The sequence below is a fragment of the Clarias gariepinus genome, chromosome 3, assembly GCF_024256425.1.
Source record: "Clarias gariepinus isolate MV-2021 ecotype Netherlands chromosome 3, CGAR_prim_01v2, whole genome shotgun sequence".
In the NCBI taxonomy this organism is placed as follows: Eukaryota; Metazoa; Chordata; class Actinopteri; order Siluriformes; family Clariidae; genus Clarias; species Clarias gariepinus.
Window position 1 is genome coordinate 33659819 of NC_071102.1, and position 12846 is coordinate 33672664.

A 12846-nucleotide genomic window follows, 5' to 3' on the forward strand; every position below is an offset into this window, starting at 1 on the left:
ATGCGTACACATACGAGAGGCGTTCAAGTCAAACTGGGACTAAGTGTTCCCTTTATTTTTTTGAGCTATATATATATATATATACAGTGGTGTGAAAAACTATTTGCCCCCTTCCTGATTTCTTATTCTTTTGCATGTTTGTCACACTTAAATGTTTCTGATCATCAAAAACCGTTAACTATTAGTCAAAGATAACATAATTGAACACAAAATGCAGTTTTTAAATGAAGATTATGTTATTAAGGGAGAAAAAAAACTCCAAATCTACATGGCCCTGTGTGAAAAAGTAATTGCCCCCCCTTGTTAAAAAATAACTTAACTGTGGTTTATCACAGTTAAAAGTTCAATTTCTGTAGTCACCCCCAGGCCTGATTACTGCCACACCTGTTTCAATCAAAAAATCACTTAAATAGGAGCTACCTGACACAGAGAAGTAGACCAAAAGCACCTCAAAAGCTAGACATCATGCCAAGATCCAAAGAAATTCAGAAAAAAATGAGAACAAAAGTAATTGAGATCTATCAGGCTGGTAAAGGTTATAAAGCCATTTCTAAAGCCTTGGGACTCCAGCGAACCACAGTGAGAGCCATTATCCACAAATGGCAAAAACATGGAACAGTGGTGAACCTTCCCAGGAGTGGCCAGCCGACCAAAATTACCCCAAGAGCGCAGAGACAACTCATCCGAGAGGCCACAAAAGACCCCAGGACAACATCTAAAGAACTGCAGGCCTCACTTGCCTCAATTAAGGTCAGTGTTCACGACTCCACCAAAAGAAAGAGACTGGGCAAAAACGGCCTGCATGGCAGATTTCCAAGGCGCAAATCACTTAAGCAAAAAGAACATTAAGGCTCGTCTCAATTTTGCTAAAAAACATCTCAATGATTGCCAAGACTTTTGGGAAAATACCTTGTGGACCGACGAGACAAAAGTTTAACTTTTTGGAAGGTGCGTGTCCCGTTACATCTGGCGTAAAAGTAACACAGCATTTCAGAAAAAGAACACCATACCAACAGTAAAATATGGGGGTGGTAGTGTGATGGTCTGGGGTTGTTTTGCTGCTTCAGGACCTGGATGGCTTGCTGTGATAGATGGAACCATGAATTCTACTGTCTAGCAAAAAATCCTGAAGGAGAATGTCACGCCATCTGTTCGTCAACTCAAGCTGAAGCGATCTTGGGTGCTGCAGCAGGACAGTGACCCAAAACACACCAGCAAATCCACCTCTGAATGGCTGAAGAAAAACAAAATGAAGACTTTGGAGTGGCCCAGTCAAAGTCCTGACCTGAATCCTATTGAGATGTTGTGGCATGACCTTAAAAAGGCGGTTCATGCTAGAAAACTCTCAAATAAAGCTGAATTACAACAATTCTGCAAAGATGAGTGGGCCAAAATTCCTCCAGAGCTCTGTAAAAGACTCGTTGCAAGTTATCGCAAACACTTGATTGCAGTTATTGCTGCTAAGGCTGGCCCAATCAGTTATTAGGTTCAGGGGGCAATTACTTTTTCACACAGGGCCATGTAAGTTTGGATTTTTTTTCTCCCTAAATAATAAAAACCATCATTTAAAAACTGCATTTTGTGTTTACTTGTGTTATCTTTGACTAATAGTTAAATGTGTTTGATGATCAGAAACATTTAAGTGTGACAAACATGCAAAAGAATAAGAAATCAGGAAGGGGGCAAATAGTTTTTCACACCACTGTATATATATATATATATATGTGTGTGTGTGTAAAATAGTTAATTATTTAGTTTGTTAAAGAAAAACTGTGGAAGAAATTTTTTCTGGGATGTTTTGAATATTTTGTGGTTCCTAAATGAATAAAAGCATGAAGTGTGTCCTGATGTTATCCTTAATGTGTTAGAGTAATACTTGCTGTTTTTTAATGATTCTAATAAACTACTTTGTGTATATGCAGAAGATTTATCAATAGCGATGCTGTTGCACTTGTTTCCGCAAAAACAATTGAAGACAATCACCTGTGAAACAGGTGTCAAACAAGACAAAGATTCAAAAAAAAGTTTTCTCCTCCAAAGAAAATAAGGCTTTTAACCTTGGAAAAGCCTCCGTGTGTGTGCCAGTGTAGATGCAGGCTTTCATTCCAACCAAGCAGAAGCTACACTCATTTTCTTCTACCTGGGTTTAAACAGACCATCAGGTGTGGCGTCTGCTTGTTTGAAACAAAAGCCCACACCAGCCCCTTCCAGATAAGATTCAACACTCGTGCTGTAAGGTGATTTATTCCACTGGCCCTGGTCAAAGGACATCCAAGTTAGTGGAATGTCTTTGAATCTTATATTGTTAATTTGATCCTTTAATTTATGTTTGAATTAATATGGAAGAAAATGGCACAAATTATATAAAGGTATCTGGTGCAAATTGCAGATGTTTTTTCACCCCATATTTTACTTTTAGTTTTTTTTACCCATGTTATTGTGGACCCAACTTTCCACAGGGTTGGAAAGGAAACCGAGATGTTTAAGGCTACTTAAATTCTACCTGCATGCCATAAAGGATTCTTTAATCTTTAACTCTCCTACAGCCGTGTTCTCCAGGATGCTGCTCTGTGACACAGTGATGTCCGAATGTAGGCATCAATTACAGCCTGAAGCCCCGCCCACAGGTACACTCATTATTTAAACAATCAGTTTTACTCCACCCACAAAGAGTTTTCAAAAATATCTCAAGTTGCATTAATTTGCTGTCATTATCTGTTGTCATACAGGATAATTTACATAAGGGTCTTATCAAGAATCTTTGTTTCTAGTGAATGAAAATGAAATTAAACTAAACAAAAGAAAATGTTAATCAAATACAGTATCTCACAAAAGTGAGTACACCCCTCACATTTTTGTAAATATTTTATTATATCTTTTCAAGGGACAACGCTAAATATATATGAAAGTCTGATAGAATGTAAAGTAATTAGTGTATAGCTTGTATAATGGTGTAAAGTTGATGTCCCCTCAAAAACACACAGCCATTAATGTCTGAACTGCTGGCAACAAAAATGAGTACACCCCTAAATGAAAATGTTTAAACTGTGCCCAGTGTCAATATTTTGTGTGGCCACCATTATTTTCCAGCACTGCCTTAACTCTCTTGGGCATGGAGTTCACTAGAGCTTCACAGGTTGCCACGGGAATCCTCTTCCACTCCTCCTTGATCACGTCACGAAGCTGGTGGATGTTAGACACCTTGCGCTTCTCCACCTTCCGTTTGAGGATGCCCCACAGATGCTCAATAGGGTTTAGGTCTGGAGACATGCTTGGCCAGTCCAGCACCTTTACCCTCAGTTTCTTCAGCAAGGCCGTGGTTGTCTTGAAAGTTTGTTTGGGGTTATCATGTTGGAATACTGCTCTACGGCCCAGTTTCCGAAGGCAGGGGATCATGCTCTTTTTCAGTATGGCACAGTACATGTTGGCATTCATGGTTCCCTCAATGAACTGTAGTTCCCCAGTGCCGGCAGCACTCATGCAGCCCCAAACCATGACACTCCCACCACCATGCTTGACTGTAGGCAAGACACATCTGTCTTTGTACTCCTCACCTGGTCGCCACCACACACGCTTGACACCATCTGAACCAAATAAGTTTATCTTGGTCTCATCAGACCACAGGATGTGGTTCCAGTATTCCATGTCCTTAGTCTGCTTGTCTTCAGCAAACTGTTTGCGGGCTTTCTTGTGCACCATCTTTAGAAGAGGCTTTCTTCTGGGACGACAGCCATGCAGACCAATTTGATGCAGTGTGCGGCATATGGTTTGAGCACTGACAGGCTGGCTCCCCATCCCTTCAACCTCTGCAGCAATGCTGGCGGCACTCACACGTCTATTTTCAAAAGCCAACCTCTGGACATGACGCTGAGCACGTGCACTCAACTTCTTTGGTCTACCATGGAGCCTGTTCTGAGTAAAATCTGTCCTTTTAAACCACTGTATGGTCTTAGCCACCATGTTGCAGCTCAGTTTCAGGGTGTTAGCAATCTTCTTATAGCCTAGGCCATCTTTGTGTAGAGCAATAATTCCTCCTTTCAGATCCTCAAAGAATTCTTTGCCATGAGGTGCCATATTAAACGTCTAGTGACCAGTATGAGAGTGTGAGAGCGATAACACCAAATTTAACACACCTGCTCCCTAAGGACACCTGAGACCTTGTAACACTAACAAGTGACATGACAACAGAAGGGGAAAAGGGCTTATTGGGCACAATTTAGGCATTTTCATTTAGGGGTGTACTCACATTTGTTGCCAGCAGTTCAGACATTAATGGCTGTGTGTAGAGTTATTTTGAGGGGACATCAACTTTACACCATTATACAAGCTGTACACTGATTACTTTAAATTCTATCAGAGTTTCATAACTTTAGCGTTGTCCCATAAAGAGATATAATAAAATATTTACAAAAATGTGAGGGGTGTACTCACTTTTGTGAGATACTGTACAAAAAGTAACACCACAAGCTACCAAATTTTGAGTGGTTTCTCATCTCAGACTTGGACTGAATCTGGCTCTCATAGAACGCTCATAACACGACCACATTTTCCACATTACAGTATAACATTTATTGAACCACAGACAATGGTGCCATCTCTCCGTGTCCAGGACACGTGTCCTCATGGCTATAAGAAAGGGACAGACAAACAGACACTCCATCTGACACAGTCTGTAGCTCTGCAGACAGACAGACGGGTATAATGGCCGAGTGGTGAGAGTAAGCAAGTCTGCAGCTTGCAAGAGTTCAGTCTGACGGTTCACACACCCGATTCCATCACTTCCAATCTGGTTCCCAGAATTCTTTTCAGCTTTGTTGTAAAAAAAAAAAAAAAAAAATGAGGGAAAGAAAATAGGGACAATAATTAAGAGGTTGGACGCCTTGATGTTGTGTGGTGATTTACTCCAGGACCACGGTGCCTCCTGCTGCTTCTAGAGCCGCTTTCAGTTTCTCCGCCTCATCTTTGGAAACGTTCGCCCGAATCTCCTGTGGCAGGGTCTCCACCAGCTTCTTAGCCTTTAGAGACGAGAAGTGAAGAATAAAGAAATTTGAATGTAAACTAATGAGGTAAAAAATAGATTTTATCATTCTTAATCGTTAAAAATAACAGTATTTATAAATACATAATAATAATGTACATCAAGTGTGGGGGCAAAGAATTGAATAAACCAATCCAAATGAAGTTGACAGGTTTAAAAAAATCTATTAGTCATCTAGGTTAATATCCAATAATGTTCACACTGAAAACTGGTACAAAATTAGACCAAGCTGCTTCTTCTGAAAATTCTCTCTCTCTCTCAAACATGCGCGCTAAAATTGCTACCTGGACAAGATTCAGGCCCTGAATGCAGTTCTTCACTTCCTTAATCAGTTTGACTTTATCCTCTGCCTTTAGCTCAGTCAGTTTCACCGTGAAGTGGGTTTTCTCCTTCTTCACCGGGGCAGCGTCTTCCTCCAGCGCCTACAAATTAAAAGGAAATAACAAAAGAAAGGCTTTATTTTTAATTAAGCTGTACAGAGTTAACAGAGGGAGGGAATATGATGAACATAATTAACATGTAAAACATTACAGGAGCTCAGGATGATCAAATACAACAGTGCAAACATTTTCTTCTTAAATTTCTTACATTATTTTTTCAGTCTGCATTCTGATTGGTCAGAAGGTGCTGATTAGTTTCCTTGAACAGCAGCTTGCATCTGAGCTCATCTTTAAGGCATTATGGTTTTCATCGTATAGGTTATATAGTATATAGGATGAAAACCAAAAACATTGTTCTGTTGATAGAACATGTACAGAAGGAGTCTGTGAACACTTTGAAACAGTCAGAAATTCAAGTCTTCAGTTTAAGTTAAAAACTTCACCTCTACGAAAGAAAGAAATACAGTTATAGGAAACTAAACAACAAAAGAAAAAGTGATGAAGCAGGTTAATGGGCTGCCCAAAAAATGAATTATTTTCCCATTACAGCATGTACAACATGCAGGTCTTTTGTTCCCGTTATACCTTGACCTTTTTTACCAACACGAATTAAACAACTCTTAAAGTGAAGATATTTGGCCCCTCGAGTAGCACAATGGTAATAAGCACGGCCTATCATCCAGAGATCACAAGCTTGAATCCCAGGTGATGTTGTAGAGAGAGCCTAGAAAAAGCTGATTGGCCAAGCTCTCTCAGAGGGGAGGGATGGAAGGGACTTTGCACTCTTGGCATCACGTGGCACAGAGGAAATGAGTGATATTCTTCGTCCTCCCTGGTTGGAAGTTGTAGCCTTGATGGTGGAGTGCCCTATTGACAGGTGGGAAGTGGCTACGTCTAAATTAGGGAGAAAATCTGGAAAAATAATCCTCTTCCGGGAAATCGTTTTCCTTCCGTAAACATTAACAGAGCAAGGTTTTTTGCTTTTCATCCTTTTAAATAAAGCATGCACTATAAACAAGTCAACAAGCTGTGAACACCATAATGCTTTAAAAATGAGGTCAGCTGTGAGCTGCTGGTCTAGCAAACTAATCAAGACCTCCAGGCCAATCAGAACGCAGACTGCAAAGGTTGTTTCTAGGCTGCATGAAACACAGAATAATACATAGGTTTGCTAATAAAGATGTATAAAAATACAAGAGAAATTATAGATGAATAACATTTCAGATGAATTATAGATGAATGACATTTCTCTAGATTGCCAAAGAAAATTTACCGGAGCTGCTGTGGCGGTCGGTGCGACGGCCATCGCTCCCATCGGCATCATCCCTACATCCTGAATGTTCAGGGTTTTCTGACGAGCAAATCAATAATACAGCATATTCAGAAACATATAAATAAGGCATTATAATAAGTCATCACTGCTCTTTGATTCCAATTCCTGTTTTTTCTCCCCATACCTTGAGCAGCTCGTTGAGGTCGGACACCTCTAACAGGGTGAGGCTGGCGATATCGTTGACCAGCTGCTGGATTTTGGGTGGATACTGCTTAGGCGCGCCATCTAATGGTGGTGTCGCTATTGCTTCGGAGAGGTGGGCGGGGCCAAGGTGGAGTGCTCGTAGTGCATTCAGAGTTGGAGCAAACAGATGATGCCTAGAACATGGAGTACACACACAGATGAGTACAAACGTTTTTGCAGCAGCTGTTGAATTCTTAATTCTGACTGGTCAGAAGGTAGGTGTTGATGTGAACCTTGCATAACAGCAGCTCTTTCTCAAAAAGGAATCTGTTAACATGGCACTCCACATAAATCATTAATTACTGATTCTTGAGAGTCTACTGGTCTCCAGTAGCAATGGGAGAAAGAACAAACAAATAAATAAATAAAAATATAGATTCAGTGATGTACCAGGATTCTCTTGTGTGGCAATTCATGTATCGCCAGAATTGGCATCTGAGGTGGTAATACTTCGCCGTTTCTTTATAATCCTACAGATGGCGCTCTCTGAACTATTTATGCATTTTTGTCCCATGTGGGAGGAGTGAATTATTTGCTAAATTTGTTTGTAATTTAATTTATTCTTTAATTTATACTTGTTTGCTTTTGAGGTCGTAAACATTTTTTTTGCTGTTTCTCTATAATCCTGCTGGTGTTGCTCTCTAAGATATCCAAGCAGCACAGCATTCTGAGTGGTAGAAACAAAAAATTTTCTACAATTGGGGGGATTGGGGTATCCCCTGGTGATTCCAGTACCTACTGCCAGAGTTTTTGTACAGTAAGAAAAAAAGAGGGTTTCTTTCTTTTTCGGGATTCTTTTGTGTTGATTCACTTATCGCCACACAAGACTCTAAAATAATATATGCAGGATCCTAAAAAAAATATTCTTAATATTTATAATGGAGATGAATGGGTCAATCGGCCAGTGACCAGCCGCAGATATAAACTATTTAGTAGCAAACTCAGAACTACAGAATTATGTTATCAAAAAAACCTTAAAAGCCTTTGAATCTGCCTATTTCTCCAAGAGAATTAGTTCCAAACCCACTCATTACACCAATCTCAAAACACCAAGAGCGCTAATTAGTCGATAATCGTGTGCATTAGAAGCCACATTCTTACAGCCGCTTAACCTGTGCATTTACTGTCAAGCTGAGTTTTGAGGCAATAATTCCTCACTGTTTCTTTATAATCCTACAAGGAACGGGCTACATTTAATTACTCATAAAATTTTTAAGGTTTAAAACTAACAATCAGAGAAAAATGTGATATAAAGTCAGGATATTTATAAAATTCTGTTTGCAATTTTAATCGAATTAGCAAGAGGTTTTGTGATAGTATTGTTTCGGGGGTGACTGATGGTTTCCATCTCTAGTTACAACAGCCGTTCCAACACCAGGATCGCCCCAAAAGATATTAAAGCAACAGCAGATCATGATGAAGAATCGCCTGTGGTGGAAAACTGACTGTTATGAGCCACTGACACTGGAGACTCCTTCCTCAAAAACATCACACAAAAAAAACAATCATCTCCAGATCCATGAATGTGCATTTTCCCCCACAGCATCTTGCTACTCTTTATATTCAATTAAATTAATTTCAATAATTAAAATTTTATTTGTATAGCGCTTTTAACAATCATCATTGTCGCAAAGTAGCTTTACACAATCAAAAGAATTTATGGAAGTTTGTATGACGTGAATGTGTATAAATCAAAATGATCAGATATTTACTCGCTGTTACATAAATGATCGTGTTTTTAAAAGGCACTGATACAAGTGTGATTTAAGGCTGCACTAATTAATTATATTAAATTAATCAACATCTCCTGACCAATCGGGATGCAGAAATTAACAGGGCTAGAGAATAACCTGAGATTATAGCACACATTTACCTAAATTTCTAATAGTTAATGAGATATATGATTACACAGTATGGAGATCATAAGAAAGAAATTTAATAAGTTCAAAATAAATAGTGTGGAAATTAAAAAACAGGAATGAATGGACCCTCGTGTGAAACCAGGCTGTTATTTGACCTTGCACAAAATCTATCACATCTCCCATCGAAGCTAACAAAGCTAACCAGCTAATTAGCTGTCCGAGATACGGAAAAGTACTAGAAAAGTACTAACTAGAGGACAACTAACTCTACAGATGTGCTGATAGAAAGAGTTAGATTTAAAGAAAGGTGAGCTCGCGCGCGTACAGCTAAGCACTGATGCTAGCAAGCTAGCTCATGACTGCTGATTAGCACACTTCTGTAATATAAATTATCATAAACTGATCCGTCTGGAGTGTTAACTTCTTAAATGTGTTAAATAATTCTAGTAACGCATTCAAAGTCAGTATAATTCATGCCCTTGACCTATCTATCTCAAAAACCTTAAAACTGAGGGTCTGATTCCAAAAACTCCGCCGCACGTAATCTTAGGTCTCTAGAAAGTGTGCGTGCGCTGCTTAGACTACGCCAGCGGGAGTGCAACTGTATGAGACGGAGAACGCGGTTTGGGACACAGCCCAGTGCTGGGTCCTTTCTAAGCTAATTACTCCTGATTTATTCATTCATTCACTCACCGGTGTGTTCTTGCGGCTATCCGCAGCGAGTTCCTGATGCAGTGCAAAGCGCAGTACATTCTCCTTTCTTTAGCTGCTTTGCGAACAAATAAAAAAAAAAAACTAATCCCGGCTGCTGATAACACAGTAATCAGACTGTCTGTCAGAACTCAGAAGCACATGGCGTCCTCCACTCCACTCTCTTTCCCTGACCTACCCAGAATACACCGCGGCGACATCAGGGTAGTAGAGTGGTTGCCAGACAACCCAATCTTTCCCTCCTTTCTTAGGTGTTATGGATTTGTAGCAAAATAAAGCAATATTCTTTGTTATATATATTTTTTATTGTTTGAGGATTTTTTTTATTCTTTTTACTCACAAAACCCTAAAAACATTAAGCACGTGCTGTCTATGCTAAATTAATTTATTGTATTGCCTTTCATTTGTTTTTCAAACTTTCGGTTAATATTTACTCAATCTAAATAACAAAAAATGGATAATTTTTTAAGTATTCGCTTTAGGGAAGCACGATGGTGTAGTGGTTAGCACTGTTGCCTTGCACTTTAGGGTTGAGCCTTTGATTCCCGCCTTGGGGTCTGTGTGCATGGAGTTTGCATGTTCTCCCATGCTTGGTGGGTTTCCTTGGGGTGCTCCGGTTTCCTCCCACAGTTCAAAAACACGCAGATTAGGTTAACTGACACGCAACTGAATGACTGTGTGCGAGTGTGTGCCCTGCGATTGATTGGTAGCCGGTCTAGGGTGTTCCCCGCCTCATGCACTCCTGGGATAGACTCCAGGCCCCCTGCAACTCTGAATACAGTGATATGGACAATTTTGGTATGGACAATGTGAGTGAGTAAGTGTGTGTGCGGTTTAAAAGTCCAGTAGTTCGCAAATGTGGCTCAATTTTATGTTAACCATCTTAAGAGGATTAAGGATTGTTTTGAATTTGGCAATGTCCACAAGCTCAGTTACATATACATACTGTGTATACATACTGTATACACACAGGAGCATCTAAATCAATTAGAATATCATCAAAAAGGTGATTTATTTCTGTGATTCAATTCAAAAACTCATTATTCAGATTCATTACACACACACACACTGATATATTTCAAGTGTTTTTTTTTTTATTTTATTTTATTTTGATGATTATGGCTTACAGCTAACAAAAACCTAAAATTCAGTATCTCAGAAAATTAGAATGTTACTTAAAAAAGATTATATTGGAAAATATTGGAGTACTGTAAAGTATGAACATGTATGAAAGTACAGTTCTCAATACTTGGTCAAGGCTTCCTTTGCATGAATTACAATATACACACTCACCTAAAGGATTATTAGGAACACCATACTAATACTGTGTTTGACCCTCTTTTGCCTTCAGAACTGCCTTAATTCTACGTGGCATTGATTCAACAAGGTGCTGAAAGCATTCTTTAGAAATGTTGGCCCATATTGATAGTATAGCATCTTGCAGTTGATGGAGATTTGTGGGATGCACATCCAGGGCCCGAAGTTCTCGTTCCATCACATCCCAAAGATGCTCTATTGGGTTGTGATCTGGTGACTGTGCATTATCCTGCAGGAAGTAGCCATCAGAGGATGGGTACATGGTGGTCATAAAGAGATGGACATGGTCAGAAACAATGCTCAGGTAGCCCGTGGCATTTAAACGATGCCCAATTGGCACTAAGAGGCCTAAAGTGTGCCAAGAAAACATTCCCCACACCATTACACCACCACCACCAGCCTGCACAGTGGTAACAAGGCATGATGGATCCATGTTCTCAATCTGTTTACTCCAAATTCTGACTCTATCATTTGAATGTTTCAAAAGAAATCGAGACTCATCAGACCAGGCAACATTTTTCCAGTCTTCAACTGTCCAATTTTGGTGAGCTTGTGCAAATTGTAGCAACAAACTAAAAATTTGTAGTGGAGATGAGTGGTACCCGGTGGGGTCTTCTGCTGTTGTAGCCCACCTGCCTCAAGGTTGCGCGTGTTCTGGGTTCACAAATGCTTTGCTGCATACCTCGGTTGAAACGAGTGGTTATTTCAGTCAAAGTTGCTCTTCTATCAGCTTAAATCAGTCGGCAGATTCTCCTCTGACCTCTAGCATCAACAAGGCATTTTCGCCCACAGGACTGCCGCATACTGGATGTATTTTTTCTTTTCACACCATTCTTTGTAAATGCTAGACAATCATGCCACGCTTAAAATTGCTTAAATCACCTTTCTTTCCCATTCTGACATTCAGTTTGGAGTTCAGGAGATTGTCTTGACCAGGACCACCCCCTAAATGCATTGAAGCAACTGCCATGTGATTGGTTGATTAGATAATTGCATTAATGAGAAATTTAACAGGTGTTCCTAATAATCCTTTAGGTGAGTGTATATAGCTTGTGGTCAATGCCAAATTTAAAACAATCCCTTTTAAGATGGTTAACATAAAATTTTATATATTAGTTATATATATGTGGTTATAATTATTATTGCTACTATTATCTTTGTTTAATATTAAAAATTGTTTGCCGAGCTAAATAATTTAAGTGCAACAAATATGCAAAAAAAAAAAAAAAAAGGAAGCGGGCAAATACTTTTTACAGCACTTTAAACCTCTTGACCAGAAAGTGCTGAGACAGCTCGGAGAGAATGGTGTGTAAGAACTACAAAGAAAATATTTAAAATATATAATTTAATTTTCCCTTTGTAAAAAACTATTTTTTCTTCCTTAAGCATATTTACTTACCAGTTCATATACTTTATTAACCAACGCGCTGGTAAATACTTGTTTTTGATTGGCCAGAACGAGGTGGTTATTTTTATTTCTACAGTAACAACTTGCGCAGGGAATGGAATTAAACTGTGCATTCACCACCTAATCTAAATCTTATAATAATGAACAAATTAGATATTGCTCAAAATCCAAACATTTAGAATAATTGATATACGGACACCTTTAAGCAAGGAAACATTGTGGCAATGTTTAACATTATACATTTACTGTAGGTAAGAAGAACGTAATCTTCTTCTTTGTCTTTCAGCTGTTCCCTTTTAGGGGTCGCCACAGCGAATCATCTGCCTCCATCTAACCCTATCCTCTGCATCCTCTTCTCTCACACCAACTAACTTCATGTCCTCTCTCACTACATCCATAAATCTCCTCTTTGGTTTTCCTCTAGACCTCCTGCCTGGCAGTTCCAACCTCAGCATCCTTCTACCGATATATTCACACTCTCTCCTCTGAACATGACCAAACCACCTCAATCTGGCCTCTCTGACTTTATTTCCAAAACATCTAACATGGGTTGTCCCTCTGATTAACTCATTCTTGATCCTATCCATCCTTGTCACTCCCAAGGAGAACCTCAA

General features: G+C 39.3%; 1 protein-coding gene across 1 annotated transcript; it reads right to left on the reverse strand.

Annotated features, from left to right (window-relative positions):
- Positions 1-4810: 4810 nt before the first annotated feature.
- Positions 4811-9703, reverse strand: mrpl12 (mitochondrial ribosomal protein L12). The gene is made up of 5 exons (XM_053491840.1): positions 9490-9703; positions 6876-7068; positions 6692-6769; positions 5323-5460; positions 4811-5015 (listed from the first exon to the last, which is right to left on the reverse strand). Exons 1-5 carry the CDS (start codon positions 9546-9548, stop codon positions 4899-4901), a joined length of 585 nt encoding a protein of 194 aa, XP_053347815.1. The 5' UTR covers positions 9549-9703; the 3' UTR covers positions 4811-4898.
- Between the last annotated feature and the right edge of the window lie 3143 nt (positions 9704-12846).